Raw genomic sequence first — 23,369 nt, forward strand, 5'->3', positions numbered from 1 at the left:
GGAGATGCAAAAATCAAGCAGAGTTTTATTAAACCAGCTAGCTGGGGCCGACCTTCCTTCCAAGACACGCAGGTCTGGTTAGAGTGATCGACCCTGAGACAATTTTAGGTAAAGATTATATAGGCTTCCACAACTGTTACACAAAAGCCCGCGTTTATACAGCCAATAGTTTCAAAGCAAGCATTTCACAAACCAATAACTTTAAAACAAGAAAAATGTTACAGCTCCCTTCAGGTATCTCAATTGGGGAGAGATGATTGGTATGTGCCTGGTACGACTCTTTCTTGTTATCTTGTGTAAGCAGACATGACATGACACAGAACAGGTCAGGCTCCGGGGGTTGTAGCACTTTGCCTCTATCTCTGGATGCCTGTGTCTCCAGTTGAGTTAATTGGTTACAAGCAGTAAATTCAACCAAGCAGTAAATTCCTCTTTCCCTAACAAAGCCAGAAGAGGGAGTCAGATCCCCCCCCATAACTGGAGTTAAGAATGAGTATTAGCCACCATGTGGATGGTGGGAACCAAACCTGGGTCCTCTGCAAAAGTAGTAAGTGCTCTGTTTTATATAGTTTTTTTTTATATATAGTTTTATATAGTGCTGTTTGAATGCTGGATCATTAAATGGCGATCATTTTTTAAAATAGACTCCTGTACTTTCCTAATGCTTTGCTTTGGACTATCGTATCTGCTCATGAGTGAGGCTGGGCTGCAAATTTTCTTTCATAAGTGGTCCTTTGTGTTTTCATGGTTTTACTGGCCATATGAAATAGTTATGGAGTGTTCTGTCTTTTCTATTCTGTTTTATTTTATGTGTATGAGCGTATTGCTTGCATGTATGTAAGTGCAATATCATACAATGCCTGTGGAGGTCAGAAGACAGTGTTGGATCCCCTGGAACTGGAGTTAGGGACAGTTGTTAGCTGCCACATGGGTGCTGGGAATCAATCTCAGGTCCTCTGCAAAAGCAGCCAGTGCTCATAACCACTGAGCCATCTGTCCAACCCCTAATGCCTAGTTTTGTCAACTTGACACAGTAAAATGACCTGGGAAGGGATTTTTCAATGAAGAATTGTCTAGATTGGGTTGGCCTGTGGGAAAGCTATGAAGTATTTTCCTAACTGGTAAATTGTGGTGGCAAGACCCATCCTGAATGGGAGCAGCACTGTTTCATGGATTGGGTCCTGGACTGAACACAAGGAGGGAACAGCTGAGCTTGCATGCATTAATCCATTCTCTCTGCTCTTGACTGTGGGTGTGATGTGACTAGCTGTACAGGTTCCTGCTGCCTTGGCATCACCACAAGGATGGACCTGGAACTGAAGCCAAGTAAACCTCTTCTCCTGTAAGTTGCTTCTGTCAGTATTTTCTCATAGCAACAGAAAACAAAACTAAGACACCATTATTTGCTGACTCTCACAGGTTTTATATGTAATGTTTATGTTAATATCTACTTTAAAATATTTGTAAATGTTTGCTACAAGTTTTTCCTTGTTCTATGAGTGTGTGTGTGTGTGTGTGTGTGTGTGTGTGTGTGTGTGTGTGTGTGTGAAATTTTTTTTGAAGTTCTGGAGATTGAACTTAGGACTTGTGCATACTAGACAAGAACTCTACTACTTAGCCCTAAAGGAATAATTTAATTTTTCCTAAGTTAAAGCTTATTAAGAAGGAGTTTTAGAGGCTGGAGAGATGACTTGATAAAGTGGTTGCTGTGCAGGTGAGGACCTGAGTTCATATTCAACACCCAAGCAAAACCCCAGACATGGTGCACTCCAGCACTGGGGACTTGGAGACAAGCGGATTCCTGGCGCTCACTGGCCAGCCAGTCTGGCTAAATGCATGAGCTCCAGGTGAGTGAGACTATATCAAAAATAAGGAGGAAAGTGATAGGGGAAGACACCTGACATTGACTTTTGGCCTCCACATATACATGTACATACGTGTGCACACACACACTTTCACACATGAATACATATGCATATATACACAACAAAAAGTTTTAATTGATATTTAATCATTAATGATGATATTAAGAGAGAGAGAAAAAGACAGTACACTCTTAAGACATGGGTGCAGGCTTCTCTATAGAAAGGCAAGAAGAATATTTCTGAATTACCAAATGTATTTTAGAAGGTTCAAATTTCCTTTGATTGGAAGTCATAATCTATTATTCTACTTCTTGGGTGTTTATTGGGTGTTATTTTATGTGCCTATTAATGCTAAATGTGCAGTTATTTCTGTAGTCATGCAAAGTAATGTTTGTTGCAACTTCTGTATTATATCAAACTACCATTGTGTTATTCAGGTCTTCTATAATTGTTTTTTTCCTTTTGGCTGTTTGAAATTTCATATTAGTTTTCTGTGTGTATGTATATATGTTGTGAATGCATAGTGAGGTTTAATGTCCATTTTAAGTAGTGTGTTTTGAAGGGTGAACCTGCTCTGCTTATTCTGTTACCTGGAGTTTTCTATGGAGTAGGGTTTTTGTTTGCAGTTCTGGGGTTCGAACCCGGGACCTCGCACATGCAAGGCAAGGTGCTCACGCACTATGCCCCATATTCAGCCCTTGTCTTTTTCAGATAAGATCTCACTCTACAGTCCAGTCTGGACTTAAACTTGTGATTCTCCTGCCTCGGCCTCTTAAGTGCTGGGGTTACAGTTGTGTGCCACCATGCCCAGCTCGACAGAGCTTTTGCAGGCTGGTTAAATGTTACTAGCACACACCAATTTGCAGCCCTTTCTATTCTTGCTGCAGAGCCCTTGTTCTCAGCTGCTGAAGGTGGCAAAACGCCACAGTTCCAGCTGCTGCTTTCTGACACCTGGTCAATTCCCCAGCGCAGCTGTTAACAAGGAACAGGTGTTTTAGGCTTTGATTACTGTGGTTCTGGATTCTGTATCCTCCCTGCTCCCGTAACACTGGGGGAGGGGGAATAAAGGAATTCTGAAATTTTGACAGTGTCACCACTATTGTTCCAGAATCCCACTTTTAATTTTTTGAAATGTTTTATTATTTTTATGTGTGTGTGTGTATTGCCTGCATATAGGTAAGTGCACCCGTGTCGTGCAATGCCCTCGGAGGATGGAAGAGGCTGTTGGATGCCCTGGGACTGGAGTTACAGGCAGTTGTTAGCTTCCATGAGGGTGCTGGGATTTGAACTGGAGTCTTCTGCAAGAACAACCAGTGTTCTTAACTGCTGAGCCATCTCTCCAGCCCACCACTTTTAATTTTTAAATGTATTTTGTTTTGCTTGTTTTGTGACGGTCTTGTTTATAGCCCTGACTGGCTATGAACCTGCTATGCAACCAGGTTGGCCTCCAATTTGCAGCAGCTGTCCTGCCTCAACTTCGCCAGTGCTGGAATTACAGGTGCACCAGCACACCCAAGTGTCAGAACCACCGACTTTCAAAAGCTGTTTCCCCTCCCCTTCTTTCTAATCTGTGGTGGTCAGTCTGGGAGTGCTCAGCATGCTTACATGGCATATTTCTGCCTCCTCTCTTGCAGCCTGTTGTCCAGTAGCTCTGTCACGTCACACTCAAACATCTCTGGAAGTTCGGGGTTTCTTACTCATTTACTTTGATCCTTATTCTTTCTTGTGTAATAGACATTCCTACCTAGGCCATTTTCCCTCTAAAGATGTGTTTCTAGAAATTACTTTGGTGATGGGCCACTCAGGTAATCTCATTCTGTTTGTTCAGCTGCAAATGTCCTTGTGCTGCCTCGGTGGGACCATTCTAGTGAGTCGCTGTCTTTGGCATCTTGGAATTACTCTTTCACTGTCCTGTTTTGCTTTCCGATTGAAGCTGCCCACTCTGTGACAGGATTCAGTGTGGAATCTCCTTTTCCTTTTTCTTTGCTGCTTCTGAGGTGTTTTAGACTCCGTTGTGATGTGCTTTCAGTATGATGTGTCTAGCTATGGCTTTCCTTGTGTGTGTGTCCTGCTGTTTGTTATTTTATTCTTCTCCCATTTTATTTCCCCAGGAAACTAGTTTTTCTGTTTACTAACTTTGACTTTGAGCCCTGTGTAACCCACTGCTAAACCATTGAATTTCTTTTATCTTAATTACCATGTTTCCTACTTCAAAAAGTCCTATTTTATTCTCTTGAAATGTGATTGTTTATGATTAGGTTTAAAAACTCTCTCTCTCTCTCTCTCTCCCTCCCTCCCTCCCTCCCTCCCTCCCTGTGCCACAGTGCAAATATGGAGGTCAGAGGACAACCTTCAGGAATTAGTTCTCTCCTCCACTCTGTGGCTACTGGGAATCTAACTCAAGTTGTTAGGCTTGGCAGCGGGTGCCTTTACCCTCTGAGCCATCTTGCCCAAAACTGATTGTTTTTGCTTGATTCTTTCATCCTATCTTTAAATTCTTGGGGCATTTCATACATGGTTACTTTATGTCCTGTAGTAGTTGATAATACACTACACACATCTGACTTCTCTAGGGGTCTTACTTTTCCTTACAGTCTGCCATTCTTGCTGTGTCTGTTGATTTTTATTTTATAACATGAACTTAAACCTGTGGGAATGCAGAGGCTCAAATCAGGATTGCTGTCTTCTTCTGAGAAATCTTGCCTTTGCCTCTGAAGGCCGGGGAGCAGAACTGACCTACAATGTTTAGTTCCTGAGGGTCAGAGTATGACTGCTGTCCTCAAGACGATGCCAGTCCTATCTGCTTTCCACTCCTGCTTGAGGAATGGCTCATGTATTGACCTGTGGAAGGTTCCCTGCTTTTCTGAGTGTCTCATAAAGCATTTAAAAGAATTACATAGAATTTAGAATCCAAGAGTAATGGGAGGGATGGCAAGATGGCCCAGCACTTGCCACCAAACCTGGGTCCTGAGTTGGATTCAGGGAACCCACATGGTAGAAAGGAAGAACTAATTCCTACAAGTTGTCCAGTGGCTTTCACACACACACACACACACACACACGCATGCACGCACGCACGCACGCACGCACACTCTCACGAAATAAGTATAATTAAAAAATTTTTTAACAAGAGTAATGGGAGATGTCTTCAGACTGTCTTGCCTTTCGTAGCCCCACAAGCACAGCACTGCCTCTACCCCTCTAGAGGCCAAAGAAAAAAAACTGTTGTCTTAGGTAATAGTTCACTTATCTTTCTCTTGTGCACCCCCAAATTCCTCTGCAAAGTTTGCCGTATATCTTAATGAAATTAACTTTTTTTTTTTTTTTTGGTCTTTCTGAGACAGGGTCTCCTTGTAGCCCCAGCTGTCCTGGAACTCACTATGTAAACCAGGCTGGCCTCGAACTCACAAAGATCCACCTGCCTCTGCCTCCCAAGTGCTGGGATTAAAGGCATGCACCACCACGCCCGGCCGAAATGAACTTTTTATCTTGTATTTTTTGTCATCCCCAAAGTTTCTTGAGTGAATTTAGCAATAAAAAGAACTTTTGGGGACTGTGTGAGTCCTTGATATGACTGTGCCTAACACTCTCTTTTCCCTGAATGTTTTAAATAAAAGGTTATTTTAAAATTATTTTGCGCCTAAAGTTTAAAAGGTTAACAGTATCTGAGGTGGGAGAGATGGCTCAGCAGTTAAAAGCACTTGCTGTTCTTCCAGAGGACTTGGGTTCAGTACCCAGCACCCACATGGCAGCTAACAACTCTAACTCCAGTTCCAGGGGATCTGATGTCCTCCCCTCTTCTGGCCTGTATGGGCATTGCACAAATGTGCACTTTACACGCAGGCAAAACATTTATACACATTAAAAAATGTTAACGGCACCTAAAATGTATTTTAAATACCAGTCAGCACACTAATATGCTACAAATCATCATAAATATGACTCCAAGGTACAGATGTACATTCAGAAAAGGGATTGTTACAAATGAAACTTTCTAACTATTTAAGAACAAATCTTACTAATTAACAAACATAATGGCCTTTTGCCAAAAGTAGTAAAGTCCTTACCTCACCTCCCACACACACTCCATTTGCAAACAGTAATTTTTTTCTGTCTGGACACCAGAGCTCAGACCAACAGACATGCTACATTCTAATCAGCGTTCATTTCCCAGTACCTGCACTGGTGCAGTGCTAAATCAGTATAGGTTGGGGGTCAGCTTTACTGGACTCTAATTTATATAAAATTCTCTAAGTGTATAATTAGTGATTCAGTGACTTTACAGAATTTTACTGATATCTGCAAAAGCCATACTTGGAACATGTCATCACCCCCCTAAAATCCTCAGGAGCCCTTCTGCCATTGCTTTTTCTCCTTGTAAGTGACCACTGATCTGTTTTTCCATCCATAAATTTGGGCTTTTCTGGGCAACTCCATCATGGATAACATAGTATAGTTTTTTTGTATCTGGCTTCTTTCACTCAGCCTGGTATTTATGAAGTTCACTTCATGAATGTTGTCATATCTACAGTAAATGGCCTTCCATCTCTGCACACACTGCATTTTGCTTATCCAGTGACCGTTATTTAGATGGTCGCTAGTTGTGGGTGAATGTTGTGAATGTTGATGAACATAAAGCATGCATGTTTGTTTTGGGTATGTTCATAGGCATGGGATTGCTAGTATTTATAGTGATTTTTAACTTCTTAAAAAATGGCTAAACTCTGAAATGGCCTTCCCCTCCTGTGAACCTGGAGCTATGGCCCCTTCCTGTGAGCTAGAGCTGTGGTTCACCTGCACGAACAGGAGCTGTGGTCCCCTCTTGTGAGCTAGAGTGGTGGCCCCTCCCACGAACCAGAGTTGTGGTCCCTTCTGTGAACCAGAGTTGTCCCCTCATGTGAACCTGGAGCTGTGGCCAGTTCCACATTCCTCTAGTGGTGGAGCAGGGTGGAGGATGGCGGACTTCCTGATGTTGGGCAGCAGGTTCAGCCCTCTCTGAGTGGCTGCATTTCCCACAGTCCTCTTCTCTGAGATCCCAGATTGTGCATCACAAAGGTGTTGCCTGTTATACTGTGGACAGGGGAGGCTTCTGTCATTTGCAGATTCAAGTCTTGGGAGGACTGAGTCTCTAGAAAGAACCTCCCACCTCCCCTGAGGGCTAGCCGTGGTTCCCACTCCACACATGGCTCTCTGAGTCTTGATACTGGACCTCTCCCATTACTGGGCACCAAGAAGTTCTCTGTTATTTTTCTATTACTCTTCTACAGCCCCAGTATGCCTCCGCCTATGCCCTAACTCAACTTCTAGAGGTAAAAGTCATAGTGTTGGAAGTTAAAAAAAAAAAAAAAAGTACTGTAATAATTAAAATGATAGAATTCTCAAACTAAAAATGTGTAATTATATTTGAGTATAAACTATAGTCTATTAACACATCCCTGCTAGACTGTTATTCAAAGTGGTTATACCACATTGTATTCTCACTAGAAAAATATAAAATATTCAGGTTCTTTTAATTCCTTCCAGCCTTTGGTACTGCCATTTTCTTTATGTGCCTTCTGCTAGGTGTGAAATGTCATTGTGGTTAAGGCTTAAGAGAATGGTTGCCATCTAGTGGCCTGTTCTTCACATTACATCAGAGAAAAGCACTGATAGAAGCTTGAAACAAATTGGCTTGTTAAAACTTTCATTTATTTCCTGGTGTGCTTACACTGTTAGCACACTTAGCACGACCTGAGCCCTGTTTTAAGATGTTTTCCTCATTACCACTATTAACAACTTTCAGGAGCTAGGCTGCTGGGTCGTGGCTTTTATTTAACCCCAGGAGGTAAAGTCAAAACCAGGTTTTGGTCCTGATTTCACTCTGCTCTAAGGTCTTTGGGTGTACAGGTTTCTATCTGTGAAGGGGCTAAGGGCTATGAAGAGGGAGAAAGGGCAGTTGTATTGACTAAGCCTACCATATCCTTTCAAACCTGAGTAAGCCTTATAGTTGGTGAATGTAATGAATGATCTGCAAATAATATTAGCATCTCCTTGGTATTTTCAGGTAACACTTTATAAATGTGTCTGTGGAGAGTTGTAAAATTTTAGGAATCTAAGTCTCAGCTGCCCCTAGGCTCCTGGGGTTCTGGTGAAAAGAACCCACTGTGCATGTGAAAAAGTAGTGAAAGGATTTCAGAGACCCGGGGAGGCTTTACTTAAAAAATGCAAATTTGGTAAGACCTGACTTCAAGAAATCAGAGTAGCTGAACCAAACAACTGCTGACTTAGTATAAGAATCTAAAGGTTCGGCTCTGAAGCCATACAAGTGACACTACTTTTTAAGAAAGTGGAATGTGTACATAGGAAATATCCCAAAGCTCTTATGCCATAGATTTCCAAATACCTAGCAGTGTACGTGTCTGTAAAGCATGTATGTGCAGATGTGTATGTGTCGTAATGTATGTACACACATGCGCAAATAGTGGTGGCGCACACTTGCTGATGGGCCTGCCCATGGCTGTGCACTGATTTAATCACGCCACCTAATGGTGTGACATATGAATTCTGTCATGTGTTTGGTCCTAATCTTATCAAATGGAGTGGGTACAGGTTCAAAGAGTAGTATAGGAGAACGTTTACGCAGCTTTAGGTAGGAAAAATGGAAATACTCTGGGATTAGAATGATTTTTTTACGCATTCACTCATAAGCTTTACAATGTTACTGTAATGAGACCAAAGTGAGGTAACTATTAATGGGCACTCTCTGGACCACAGCATTGCACTGGCTGGCCAAGACTCCTGGGGTCAACTGATAGTTTGCTGAGAGGCTGGGAGGACATGTGCATGCCACCATTACTGAATGTGAGAGATGGTTGAAAATGTTTTGGAAGCAAGTCTATTGAGTTATTTATATAACAAGTATTAACTCTGAAAAAAAAAACTGTAAAATATAAGTGGTCTGTCTGCCCATCAATTCCGGAGGCAATCTTTTTTTGTTGTTTTTTTTTATGAAAGTAAAAGTTTATTCTGGCTTACAGTTCCTGAGGGGGAGTCCAGGGAGGGGCTGGCAGCAGGCGCTGGGACAGGGAGCTGAGAGAGCCCATCTTCAGCCAAAAACCTGAAGCCAAGAGTACGAACAGGACAACAGGACTTGGAGGCAGGGTCCCCGCCGCTCTCAGGCAGTCCCCTGCCTTCTCAGCCCCTGCCAGAGGGAGGCCGGAAACAGGCACTCTCTGGCGGTCTGCTGAGACCACAGTACTCTGGAGGCAATCTTAAAGAATTGTTTTCAACTTGAGTCATAGTAACAAATGTGTAGATGTCCCCAGTGCGATGTAGGACAGCGGTTTTTCGGTGTTCTGCATCTCTTTAGACTTTAATATACCATGTTAAAAAGGGAAATGTATCTTCTTTCACAGACTTTAAGAGATCATGTTCTTCAGCTCCCTTGTTTCAGGCATTCGGATGGCTTGGTAGAGACTGCTTCTTCCATGCCAGGCTTCTTCTTTGGTTTCTGGCTGGTGGTTCAGCCTGGAGATGGTGAGTGGGCCAATGTACTGTCAGACATTACCACGACGAGCTTCACAGCTAAGGCGGTATTTTTTTTTTAATTTATTTTTATTTTCTATTTTAATTTTTTTATTTTTATGTGTAAGAGTGTTTTGCCTGCATGTATGTAGGTATACCACGTGACCAGAGTCTGCAGAAACCAGAGGAGAGCATTGGATCCCCTGGATGGTTGTTAGCCACCATGCAGGTGCTGGGAATTGAACCCGGTCCTCTGCAAGAGCAGCCAGTGCTCTTACCAGCTGAGCCATCTCTCCAGCCTCTAAGGCTGTATCCTGTTCCTTTACTCTGAACCTGGATGGGATGGAGAAGCTTACAATGCTGCTAGTTACTACTTCCTGTTAGTCTTGATTTACTCTGTCAGTTTCACTAGAGGGTACTAGTGTTTTGGCAGCCCTGTTAAGGGAGGAAATCAGACAGGGTAAGCCCCACTGCACTAGTTATTAGAAGTTTCCATTGACTACAGAACCTCAGGACTTCTCGAGCTCCTGCTTGTAAGACCTTGTTTTTTAGACAGGGTCTTAAATAGCTAAGGCTGGCCTTAAGCTCCTATCTGCCTGAGAATGACCTTAAACTCCGTATCTTCTTGCCTGCATTTTGAGGGCTGAAATTATAGGCATGTGCCACCATGCTTGTGGTGCTCAGAGTCAAACCCAGGGCTTATGTAGTGCTGGAGCTCTAACCCAGGGCTTCACCAGTGCTAGCTAAGTACTCTACCGAGTTACATCCCTAGTCCTACTGACCTCAATCTTATTTCCAGAATAATTCAACAGTTAGGATACTGGCTGCAGCTGACACAACCCACATTTCCTCTAGTTTTCATGAGCAAACCCCCTTCATAACTTGAAGTTACACAAGTCTGTATCCTTTGAGCTTCATCTTTCACTAGCCACTTGATCGTGGACAGAGTACTTATCTTAGGCTCAAATTTTGTATCTGGAAAACTGCAAGTGACTAATTTGGAAGATGGTTTCCTGTAGCTATGGCGAACACACACCTTTCTTTTCACTTTTTAGCTCAGTCCTGTGGTGAACAGATGACAAATGGGCTGGCAAGAAGGGCTGCTGTGGTCTGGGCCATTTCTAACTGGATGGTTAGTCTGTCAACTTGACAGAACGTAGAATCATCTGGGAAGAGGGTCTCAGTGGGGGGTTGTTTAGTTCAGGTTGGCAGGTGGGGGCTGTCTTGTTGATGTGGGAAGACCCAGCCCACTGTGGGTAGCACTATTCCCTAGGCAGGGGATCCTGGACTGTAAGTGCAGAGTGAGCACTAAAAGCAATGTGTGCATTCAATTCTCTCCACTCTTGGCTGTGGATGTAACTAGCTGTTCCAAGCTCCTGCTACTTCCCCACAATGGAAATATCTGTCACAGGTATTTTATCACAGAAACAGAAATGAAACTACAACACTAACCCTGGTGGAATTCATTTACATCCACTGGATTTTAAAATTGACAGTACTCAACTGCTTCCACTTTATCCAGCATGAGTGTCATTTGTGTGGCCAAATAATAAGTTTAGGGGCTGGGGAGATGGCTCAGTCAGTAAAAGACTTGAGGACCTAGTTCAGATTTTCAGTATCCATATAAAGTTGGGCATGGTATGCATCTGTAACCCCAGCAGTGGGGGGTGGAGGTGGGCAAAAGGAACAGAGATAGGAGAATCCCTGGGACTCACTGGTCAGCCAATCTAGCCAAATCAGTGAGCTCCAATCTAGCTGAATCAGTGAGCTCCAGGTTCACTGAGAGACAATGATTCAAGAACTAAGGTGGAGAATGACTAAAGACAGCAGACATTGCCGTGGTCTACACGTGGGTGTGCGAGCACACACATACACACACAAGTAGTAAGTACACACAACGTAATGTTTTAAAAATTAATAGAGCTTCCGATAAAGACCAGCCAGCTATTTGATTTGTTTGAGTCTCATTTAGGGGTTGATGATTGCTTCCTGGAGGTTTGGGAATGCAAGGTTGAAGTGGAAACTAGTGTAAGCAGGTCATAAGGTATGTCTACTGAGGCACAGGTGATAGAGCAAACTCAGAAGTCATGCAGGGAGTTGCAAACAATGACGTGATTGAACTTCATCAGTGAATATTAGGAAGAAAGTAGCAGAAAATGAGCTATGTACAGGAATAGGTATTTCATAGAACCAGAAATAAATGACTAGGGGCAAGCCGGCTATGGTGGGGTGCACCTATAATCCTAAAAAGTTGAGTAACTAAGGTAGGGATTGCCAAGAGTCTAAGGGCAGTCTGGACTACACAAGACCCTCTCAAAAACAAACAAACAAACAAACAAACAAACAAACCAAAAAACCCAAAACAAAATGGCCAGGGCCTAAAATTACATGGCTAAGTACCTGACTGACTCCTAGGGATCAAATTCCAATACCAAAGAAACAAATAGCCAATAAATCCATGACACAATAGTCCACTAGGTAAGAGGTATAAGAGGTTCCCACCATGTTACTGACTCAAGGACCTGTTTTACATTGTTCACTGCATGAACATTAGTTCATACACACTTGGTAGAAAAGGTAGTTTGGTAACACCAAAGTTTTAAAAAGGTATGTTAGGCATGATGGCACATACCTATACACTATTACTTGGGTAGCTAGGGCAGAAGGATGGTGAGTTTGAGACAAGCTTAATACATAGTGAGTTCAAAGTCAGCCAAGGATATGTAGTGAGGACCCATTTCAATAGAATTTTTAAAAATATTTTTATTTTATGTATATGAATGTATTGCCTGCATATATGTAAGTGCATCTGGGTCATGCAGTGCCTACGGAGGTCAGAAGAGGGCATCAGATCCCCTGGAACTGGAGTCACAGGTGATTGTTAGCCACCATGTGGGTGCTGGGAACTGAACCTGGGTCCTCTACAGAAGCAGCCAGTGCTTTTAACCACTGAGCAATCTCTCCAGCCCCTCAACAGAACTTTAAAATTTGCCCTAAACTTTGATCCAGACACTTCCCTTGCAGGAATTTATCCTTCAGAACATTAAAAAAAAAACAAAACTAAAAGCACAAATGTGTGCATCAGAGTCCTCCAGTAGGAAAACCTGCAAACACTGCGACCCGCTTTCCTCCCTAGAGATTCTTGCGAAGACTTCAGTAGCAGTCCTGGGTACCAAACCCCACCTGCACCGTGAGTTTCTGCAAAGGTTACAACTGAAGACAGAAAGGCAGGGAAGAAGCAACTGAAGGCATTTTTCTGCAGTCCGTTTGGTCTTCTATGTCCACTGATGTGAGTACATGAAGGAAAATACGGACCACATGCACCTGGGCTTTTGTTCTGTGTCTGGGCGGTGTTGCTTGGAGGATATTTTACAGGAATATTTAGCACTGGAGATGTATAAACCCATAATTGTTTCTTCTGCCTACACACGAAATAAGGTAAGGAAGACATTTAGGACCGGGTTCAGTAACAGAGTAGGGTGATTTAAAGCACTTACCCAGAGCAGGCACTCGGTCTTTTACAGCTAAAATAGAACTATCTGTTAGGACCAGCCTCCAGTCTGCTACAGGCAAGGGCCTCTATTATCAGAGCCTTGGTGTCTCACCAAAGTCTCACTTTCAGTAGAGTGTGGTCTACCAGGAAACCACAAATGCTTGAAGAGTCCTGTCCCTGAAAACCAGACAGTACAATTACCCAACCACAGCCAAAGGAGTAGCAGATAAACCCCTGGTTACATTCTGGGAAAGGTCCACCGGACATCAGTTTTGAATGGATCTGAGGAATCAAATCCATTAAGATCTGTTAAAAGAAACCTGGACTGTGATAATTTACATTCCCAGCAACTGTGACAAAAAATGAACACGTTTCAGGTAATGCCAGCTCAGAGTACCTGAATACTTGCTGGTACAAAGACTGAGGCGGCCAGGCCTAGTGGAGTACGCCTAATCCCAGCACTCAGGAGTCAGAGGCAGGTGGATCTCTGTGAGATGGTGGCCAGCCTGGTCTTCATAGTGAGTTCCTGGTCAGCCAGAGCTACACAGAAACCCTGTCTCAAAAAGATAAAAAGACTGAGAATAGGGCAGTGTTCACGGGTAGTAAAGCTGCCTGACACCGTGAGAAATGGCCTTTATGGAACTCACTGGGAAAGCCGAAAGCACTGCCATCTGCAGAAGACTGCACAAAAACCTCACAAATACAAAAAGTAAAAAGTCCAGGATGGAGAGAAATATACAATCTAATTAAAACATAACCAGAATCCATAAACAAAACAGATGCTCCTTTTAGCTTACACTGGTCATCTTTATTTTTTTACACTACTCAGAAATCCCACACTTCATTAACAGAACCCTTCTTGCTGGTGACATTTACTCTGTGTGGTTCAGGTGGAAACGACATGCCCACATCTACCCAAATAGGGTTCTAGCCTGCATCTAGGGGTCACAGAACCTAGAAGCTGCAAATGAAAACACATGAAGGAAAGACAGGGCCATTACAAAACAATGTAAATGGGACTGGGGAGAAAGCTCAGCAAAGTGTGTGCTGCCGAAGTGCGAAGACCTGAGTTTGAACTCCAGAATCCACTCCAGATAAAAATCCAGGTATGGTGGCACACACTTATAATCCCAGCACTGGAGAACTAGACACAGGCATATCCCTGGAACTCACTGTTCATCTAGCCTAGCCTAATCAGCAAGCCCAGGGTCCCAGTAAGAGACCCTGCCTCAAAAAAGAGCAGTTGGCATCTGATGGATGACACCTGAGGTCAACCCCTGGCCTCCACATACATAGCGTGCATGTGTGCGCATGCGTGCACAGAGGCACATGTGAAATAGAAATAGGGCCACCACTTCCTACTTACAAATTTGCAGTTTTTCCCTTCCCATTTTGAAGCAGAATATATAGAAATTGTAAAGGAAGAAGGCAATGTCTTTGAAAACATAATAAAACTCTTCTCCAGGAACTTGATTAAATAATAATAATAATAATGTAGAACAGGCTGAAATCTTAACAGACCACCAGAATGCCTGTTCTAGCCTCCCTCTGGCATAGGGACTCAGGGGACCACTTGAGAGCACCTAGATCCTGCCTCCATGTGGTATTAAAAGAGTTATGCAATTTGGAAGTCTTTTACACAGACTCACTGAAGGGGCACCCCAATTGCCTCACCCTGTTCAGCATGGAAGAAGCCAGAGCTGTCTGAGTCCTGATTCCCTATGAGCAATTTGGGTAACCTCTTCAGGGGATGCTGTGATAAGAAAAGGATATAGGAATTGGCTAGGCAGTTAGGGTAAAAAGACCCCAAAGAAGAGTAGCCAGTTTTTTGGCAAAAAATCAAAATGTCTGCTGGGCATGGTGGCGCACGCCTTTAATCCCAGCACTCGGGAGACAGAGTTAGGCAGATTTCTGAGTTCAAGGCCAGCCTGGTCTCCATAGCGAATCCAGGCCAGCCAGGGCTACAGGGAGACCTCGTTTTAAAAAAAACCAAAAAAAAAAAAAAAAAATCAAAATGTCCTTGGGCCTCTTAGCAACATACTCTGTTCCAAAGGCCAAAAATGTCAAAAGTATTTGGGAGCTCTTATCTAATCCCTAAAAGATTTTAGGGTTACCTCTTCAGAGGGGGGAATGTTAGAGTAGCAAAAAGCCCCATTATAAAAAAAAGAAAGAAAAAAAGTACATGAAGTTGTTCAGGAAAAAGTGATGGGGGATAGGGGAGGAGTTGGAGGGGAGGGAGGGGGCATGGATTTGATCAAAACACCTTATATGCATGTATGAAATTCTCAATAATTTTTTTTTTAACTTGAAAAAAATGTAGAACATACTTCCATTTCTCAGCCCTCAATGAAGTAAGTAATTCAAACATGGACTGCCAAATGTTAAACCTGCTTAAGTGAAAGACTGGGGGAACAGAGACCTGTACCTTAAAAAAATTATTTTTACTATGGGGGCGAGAGGGAGTGGAGTATGTGCGTGTTAGTGCAGGCAGTGAGGGGGTTTCTTGGAAATGGAGTTATAGGCCATATTGTGAGTTGATGTGGGTGCTGAGAATCAAACTGAAGTCCTCTGGAAGAACAGCAGGTATTCTTAACCACTGAGCCATCTCTCCAGCCCTGGAAATACTCTATAACATCCCCCTCAGTGTCTAACAGGTGGCTGGTTTATAACTTGGTACCGCCACACTGGGACCAAGTACTGCTGACATTTAAGGTTAGAGAAGTCGTGACATAGAAAGTCTTTGTGAAAAAAGTCACCAATGCAGGAGACCTTGTGGCCCATCTTTCAAGGCTAACTTTAGCTGCTCTCCTCTGTGCAATTCCTCAAACAGAACATGCTCTCCTTTCCCACACTTGCTGCTGCATGCCTAATCACTGTTGAGTTTGCTGGGTGGGTCATGTTTGGTCACTAGAACCAAAAAGCTAAAAATGGTAAACAAGAAAAAATAACCTATTGCCATCTTTCCAATGTTACTGAGAAGATATCAACACAATTTATAAATAACAAGCTAGGCGTTGTGGCACATGCCTTTCATCTCAGCACTCAAGAGGCAGAGGCAGGCGGATCTCTTATGAGTTCAAGGCCAGCCTGGTCTACATAGTTGAGTTCCAGGCCAACTGGGGCTACAGGGAGACCCTGTCTCAAAAAAAACAAAACTAAAAAAAAAACCAAGACAGGTTAAACAACTTGTCCACTGCTACAGTTTCAGCAAACCAGGGAGCCAAGTTTCAAATTCAGGAAGTGAGAATCAGTACCTGGATCTTGTCTAATTTTAAACTACTAAGGTATTTCTCTAGGGGTAGCAAAGAAAGAAGAGATCAGACAGCCTCCAGGTTTCTTTCAATACCATTATTCTACAAACCTGTCTACTCAGCAGCAGACTGCAAGCTGGTACACCTGGTCACTGATGCACCTGGCATTGGCTGTTAGGAGAAGCTGCACTGGTGACATTAGCTAACTTGTGTGTGACTAGGTTCTTGAAAATGAACCGAGCAGGATGAGTGCCTTCTGATTGCTCATTTCCTTCCCTACTCAGGACTACATACACACTGTGGGTGACAGCACAAAATTTGCCTTGACTGTAGGTGGTAATGTTACAGAGCAAGATGATGAGTTACTTTATTGAAGCTCGGTGTGATGTGGCTCAAATCAGTAATCCCGGCACTGAGAAAGCTAAGGCAGAAGCGCTGCTGTGAATGTGAGACCAGCCTTGGCTACATAATGAGTTTTGGCCAACCTGGGCTATAGAAAGAGGTCCGGTCTCAAAATATAAACAAATAAGCAAGCAAGAATCATTTTATTCAGGCAAAATAAAAAACAGGCTCAACTCCAATAATTTCTCTAAATTTTTATTAAATATTTTTTTCTACAGCTTGACTTCTTGTGGAAAGGCTCTGAAGATGAACAAGTCAATGACATTTGAAAACAGCACTTAATCCGCATTACAGAGAAAAACAAAAGATCTTGGCACATTATCTTTGGAAAGATCTTTTGCAGACTTTTCTTCTAAAAAAACAAACCATACTTCTCTCACCGATGATGTCTGATGTCGGTCTCTTTCAAAGATTCCTACAAGACTGCTACCTTTTATTCACAAAAGCCTGGGGTTGCAGCTGTGCTGCTGATAAACAAGTGCAGCTCCCTTTACTGGTGCTGCTCATCTTCCACAGGGAGCCCCACTGCTTCCCTGTCCTACATACAAACCATTGTACTGATGATAGTTGGCCCATTATTCCACAGTCAAAGAAAACTCATTATTTTAAAGATAGACCAGTGATTTTCATTCTCACCTGGACAACACTTCTTTTTAAAGCAATTTTAATAATACCAAGATTTGACTTTCCTCTAAAGTTTTAAGAAAGAAAAAAATATAATATAATATAATATATAATGGAAATAAATAAAAAAAGACAACCCTGCTCAGGTATAATCCAAAATATGATCACATTCAGAAAAAAATTAAAATAGGATTCGGGACACACGTGTACACGCACACATGCACACACCCCAACATGAACAGTGTATACTTGATGTCCTAGAGGAGGATGTGCAGTATTCCTTACAATACATGTCATGGCCTGAACAAAAGGCAAACTTAATACTGCCTGTATTGGGCATTGCTAAAACTCCTACTTTTAAACAAAGCAAGTTTTATCTTCCTTAGGTCAGCCACTGCCTGGCCCAGTGGTGCAGCTTGCCAGCATGACTTTCAGTGGTTTTACTCCATTGTCTTACGGGCCAGTGTAACAATATATTGGCTCCCACAGGCTCTAGAGTTTCCTTCCTGCCCTCAGAGGCTCCCAATTACGTAGAGACGTGTAGGGGCTTCTCTGCCCATCACAGCACCTGGTGATGTCTCATGTACAGTGGAACAAAATAGTGTGATTTACCTCAGGAAAATAAAGAATTTACAGCCACCTGAAGAAAAGTGGTAGATGGTGCCTGTCAATGCATCATAAAGAAGAGCGAGGCCAGAACTTATTCTGCTCAGTCACAGCGACCCACACAACTGGAATACTGCAGTATTACCTGGCAGAAATACCACTTGCACTGTCTGAAGAAAATCTACAACACCAGGCCTCTCTGCCCTTCCACAGGACAACAAATTAAAGGCACAGGAAAATCCCCATCCGTTATTTCCAAAGGGGACCCAAAACCAAGAGAAAACACAACTCACTGAGAAGGGGGGGACAAATCAAAGCTGAGCTCAGCGCCTCCACAGCTGCAATGCACAGCTCGCTCTTCAGTGAGAAATGTACGTTCATGTTTCTAAAAGGAGCCCAAAATATCCTTATGAGACTTAAATACTGCTCGCCAGTGGTAAAGAGCAGAACAGATGAAGTGGTAACTTTTCCCAAAATATTTTATAGTGTTGGGGAAAAATAAATCATTAACGAAAAAAAAGGACTCAGTAGGAGGCGTGAAAAGATTTTAGAGTGTATTTTAAAAGAGTAAAAGCCCAACTCATTAACTTTAATCTGTAGATGTATACTTCAAGCTTCATGAAGCAGAAAAGTAAAGAGCTAAGACCCATAAAACATTACTTGAAGCTGTGGCAAAACAGTCAGCATTATTTCAAATGTACGATTGGTCAGCAGAGGCATAAACATGCACAGTCCAGCCACTCTTACCCTCAGTGTCAGAGGCCACAGTGTGGGGCAGACAGTAGTTTTTGTTTGCTTTTAAGTTACCAAACAGGAATACTAAAACTAAGTTCCTGCCCCTACTGACAATCAATATGCAAGGTACCAAGTAAGGCGTTTTCAGCTAAAGGGGGGTGGGGGGAGATGGATTCATTTCTAAACATCCTAAGATCTAGAATTAGAGGATTCAGATTATTGTGGTCCATTTTGTCTAGAGGGAATATGAACACATTTTTTCCAGAAAACGTACAAAATAAAGGTTATTTTTTATTTATTTATTTTTAATGTCAGATTCTTCCCATTCAGTACTATGACCAGACCACAGTTGGTAACTGACAGCCACATGCTGGGCTTCCTGCCGGGCCCCACCACTTTCATGTGGCCTGCACTCCACCACCCTAACTGAGGAGCTGGTTTCACTGATGGGCTTTCATTATTTAGCATGGCTCTTAAATGTATTGAATCAAATTTTAATTTTTCCGAAAGAGAAACTTTCAACACTTGAAGAAAAAAGTGTGTTCTTCTGTCTTCTACTGCAGACACAGATGTGCACACATACACACCACACCCTCTGTCACACCCCCTCTGCAGTGGCAAAGGCAAGATTTCTACCCTTCACTCCTTAGCTGCTTTTTGTCGGTCTCGTGTGCTCTTACTGTGGTTACAGGCACTGCACATGTTCAAAGGGCTGAAATCCTCTCAAAGTAATCACTTCAGGACAAAATTTTGCCTTCGGGAATTTTGAGTATTCAGAAAAAAAAGTGCAAATGGCTTAAAGAGTCTTCAGATTTCTATATATAATGACAATAGCACAGAGCCCTTGTGAACATGACGCACTCACCAACCAGCCACTGCAGTCACCATGCACTATTTAAAAATGCAGTCAGGAGTCTCTCTTCTGTACAGAGTTGTAGGATGAATCAGCAATATTCACAGACCAAACTAGTACAAGTGGATCGATCCAAATTCTTTAGTTTTTCAAGGGACAAATAAAAACAGTCTAGAATACAAGAGAAAATATGAAGAATAAGGCCACCAAATAAGCAATCTGCTCTTTAGCGCTGGCTGAAATGTCTGCTTGGAAATGTGTTCAGCCAAGGGAGCACAAAGGCTTGCTGACAGGACACACACACACACACACTCTCTCTCTCTCTCTCTCTCTCTCTCTCTCAGGAAAAAGCTGCATAGATCACAAAAACCAAATCCTTCATGACTGACAGGCAGCTTGTTTCAGAGAACGATGCAACAAAGGATGGGATGGCCACCAGAGGAAGGAAAAAGAGCCTCAAGAATCCCACAAGCTTGACTCTGGTACAAGAGGTACACACGTGACGTCGCACAACACCCTACCAGGCCGCTGTTGTTCATTTAACAAGGACAGTTCTGTAAATTAGTACTTAAAAATAAAACATAGTTTTGCTTTAGAACATCAATGCTTTGTCAGGATCACATGCCAAGGTCTTATGCCCTGATACTCACAAGGCAGCCATTCTCTGACTTTATCCCAGTTAGGATAAAAGACTGAAGAGGAGACCAGGGGACGCCACACAAATAACTCACATTGTAAAAATGGCACCAATCTACTACATGTCCCTTTATAGATTTGCCAAGCTACCAAGAAAGTTCTGTTCATCACAGGGCCCTTCGACATCTTCACTGTAGGTAAAATGGTTCTCCTTTCTCTACTCATACACAAATATAAACACGTGAAACATGCTTGGTAGGAAACAACACAGAGAAGCATGATGGGGGGGAATGGGCAGAAAAACCAACTGGAAGCAGCACTCACTCAATTTTAATACATGTGCAAATTCTACTTCTTTCTAGAAGAGATACAGGAACTGGCATTTTCAAAACACTGTACTCAAGCGTATTTCCAATAATAACTTCCAAAGCTTCAATGAAAAAGATTTGTGCTTATGGGCAAGTGTGAATTCTGAGTGTGCTCTTTTATTTTGCACTGTTCAAAGTGAACTCGGTTTAATGGAAGCAGTATAGTAATAGCTTATGGGAAGGCCACATGTCCCCTTAAGCCTCATCAATCCTCACTGCCTGAGGAGAGGGTCTGGAGTGAAGGTATATGGTGGTGAAGTTTTTAAAAGTTCAATTAATCCCCTCCTGGCAAATCTCCACATCTCACGGAGTTAACTTCCTCTGGATAATCAAGGCTTTGCAAGGTTTAGTTTTGCTATAAATATAAAGTAATTTGCAGCAGAAAAATATAGCCTATCTAAGAAGCTTTTTTTTTTTTTTGGTTGTTGCTCTTCACTGACAAAATTGAGTTGATCAGACACATAAGGGACCACATGTTGTAGACCACTATCAACAGCTCAAATTCCAGCTCCACCTAGACAAAAATGACACAGCCCTTCAGTGTAAATGCTTGTTCCCTTTGCTCCCACAGTGGGAAATTCAAAACATAGTCAAGTGTGCAAGTGGGGTGGGAGGGAGCACAAAGTCTCCTGGGATATGGGGTCGATCTCTAGATAGATCCTTCACTGAATACCACTCTACTATGGGCTCCCTTTCAGTGCAGCCAGAGAGACCAGAGCTGGGGAATGTGAGGACTCTAGGCAATGGGCGGTTACCTTCAGGTCTGTAAGTGATAATACTTAGTAGCATCGCAGCCACTGTGCACTGGCAGAAAGTGAGCCACAGTGTAAATCTGCACAACTTACGTTTTACAGATGGCCATTAGAATTTATTAAACAAATGTTTCTTTTAAACTTGAAAAGAAAAAAATATATATCCATAAAACCCTCCACCAAAAAAATCACTGTTCAAAACAATTTCCTTGTGGGAATGAACTAGTGTGACTACTGAGATGACAGGAACTTGCTTTCAGATTTGAAACTGCTCATCTTCATTTCATTTACAACTTATATCCTACTGTTTAAAAATACAAACAAAAACCCAGAAATGTTTCTAGACCATTCATATGCCTGTTAGGCTCCATTGCACTTCCGTCCTTTAGTTAGAAAAAGCAAGGTCATCTCTGGGGCTGACCTTTAACTGCTTCTGCTAACCATGGTATCCAACCAATGACTACACAGCTCTTGCTGTTTAGGTAGACAAGCATCCTGGCCATATCGTGGTGCTTCTCTTCTTGAATGTGATGTCCTGATTAAACCAATGTCTACACTGTATCGAGGCTTCCGATTGTGCAAAAAACGTTCCCAAGGCATCGAGTAAGCTTGGCTGTGTTAAGGTGTTTTGGGTGCTTGCTTTAGCCGATGCAGACCCTGTCTTGTGTAGTGCACCAGGTCCACCAGGCTGCTGTTGAGGGCCAAGATACACACTTTTGCACTGAGCTGAGCAAAGAATTCTGCAATAAAATCCAAACCAAACCAAGTAAATATACATGCAACATCAAATTAAAATGAAAACACAAACAGTCCAGGTTCCAGAAGTTGTGTCCCATAATACCCTGGGACACATCTACCATATTTTTCTGTAACTGCTTGCTAATTCTTCACAGCCCTCCACTAGAGGCCAGGAACCTTCTGGAGTTGATTCATATCTCCTGCCTAACACGGTGGTTTGCACATTTAAACACCCAATTTATACCCTGCAATCAATGGATGTGTGAGTGGGGAGGTGAGAAAAAAGCTATCAGTTTGCTAAAAAGACAAGAGGCTGTGGGGAAATTTAGAGCTACAGCCCGCTAACCACCTTCTTCCTTCCAATCAGTAAGAAAATTTAATGGTGTTCACCTGGTGTGTGTGAGTGAGAAATCGAGAAGGGGGGGTGTTACTTAGTAGGCACTGGCAGGGGCACCAGCCATTTCTCCTGACTGCAGCTGTTCTCAAACCTGAGAGTATCCAGGGCCTTCTTCCCCAAACAGGTCTCAATAACATTACCTATGCTGTATTTCTTGAGGTGCAGCTAGCCATCTTAACATACATGGCAGCTTCCAAGTGGACAAACTCGGCCCTGGGATTGTATTCCTTCCTGTCTCAAACATGCTGAGCCTCAGAACAGCCAGCCAGTGACTTTCCGCCTTCAGTTGTGCCTCTTTGCCTGCATTTCGGTTCAGACTGAAATGATGTGAGAATTTGTTAAGAAGGGTGGGTGCTAAAGCTACTTCTAATTTGGTTTGGCTGAGATCTAGCCTCAGAAATCCAGCTCACACCACAGAGCTCAAGGAAGCTCTACAAGTAGGTTATGAGGCAGAAAGAACATGCAAAGGGTAGCTCTCCATTTCCTTCTCCATGAGACAGAACATAAACACCAACCACCACTTCCTCCTCGCCTCCTTGCCCCACTGAGGACCACCACAGAGCCCCTTACCTTTATTCTTCCTTGTTAGGGCCTCAGCCTGTTCCCAAAGTTCAAAGGCCTTAAGGACATGGTATGTGATGGTGACATAGGAGGAGGTCATGTTCTGGATGGTGACTGGGGTACTGATAGTTGCAGCCACCCCACTGCTCCCCATACTGCCAGCGTTCGACTGGGACCCTATGGAGCTGGCAGGAGAAGGCACTGGGGAGAGGGGGGATGGTGCGCCTGTGCTTCTGCAAGGATGGAGAGAGAATCCATTAATCATGTAAATTACCAGACCACAGACTGCAGCCTCTGGAACTGCAGTGTAGGCCACAAAGTTTCAGGGTGCACTCACCAAAACACCTATCACTGCTAACTCCTTGAGGATCAGAGAGACACCCTGGAAGATTAACCTGTATTCACAACACACTTTCCTGTGCCTTTGCAAAGTCATCTTCCTGTGCTGAAAATCCCTCCCTCTTCCTATGGCCAATTCCTACTGATACATTAAGACAATATCAGTAATTCTCCAGTACTAAGGATTGAATCACACATGCTAGGCAAATACCACTGGGCCACACCTCCAGCCTGCATTTCATTTTC

The 23,369-nt window shown here is 42.9% G+C and overlaps 1 protein-coding gene across 4 annotated transcripts in view; it reads right to left on the bottom strand.

Annotated features, from left to right (window-relative positions):
• Positions 1 to 16,693: 16,693 nt before the first annotated feature.
• Aff1 (AF4/FMR2 family member 1) overlaps positions 16,694 to 23,369 on the bottom strand; it is a 136,843-nt gene continuing 130,167 nt past the window's right edge. For all 4 annotated transcript variants that reach the window (XM_008851746.3, XM_029555306.1, XM_029555304.1 and 1 more), the window contains 2 exons: positions 22,794 to 23,017; positions 16,694 to 21,828 (listed from right to left, as the gene is read on the bottom strand). In XM_008851746.3, the coding sequence (XP_008849968.1) occupies positions 21,707 to 21,828; positions 22,794 to 23,017 (346 nt within the window). In that variant the 3' untranslated portion in view covers positions 16,694 to 21,706. The remainder of the gene's footprint in view (positions 21,829 to 22,793; positions 23,018 to 23,369) is intronic.

Source organism: Nannospalax galili, unplaced genomic scaffold (genome assembly GCF_000622305.1).
Source record: "Nannospalax galili isolate Female #2095 unplaced genomic scaffold, S.galili_v1.0 scaffold405, whole genome shotgun sequence".
NCBI lineage: Eukaryota > Metazoa > Chordata > Mammalia > Rodentia > Spalacidae > Nannospalax > Nannospalax galili.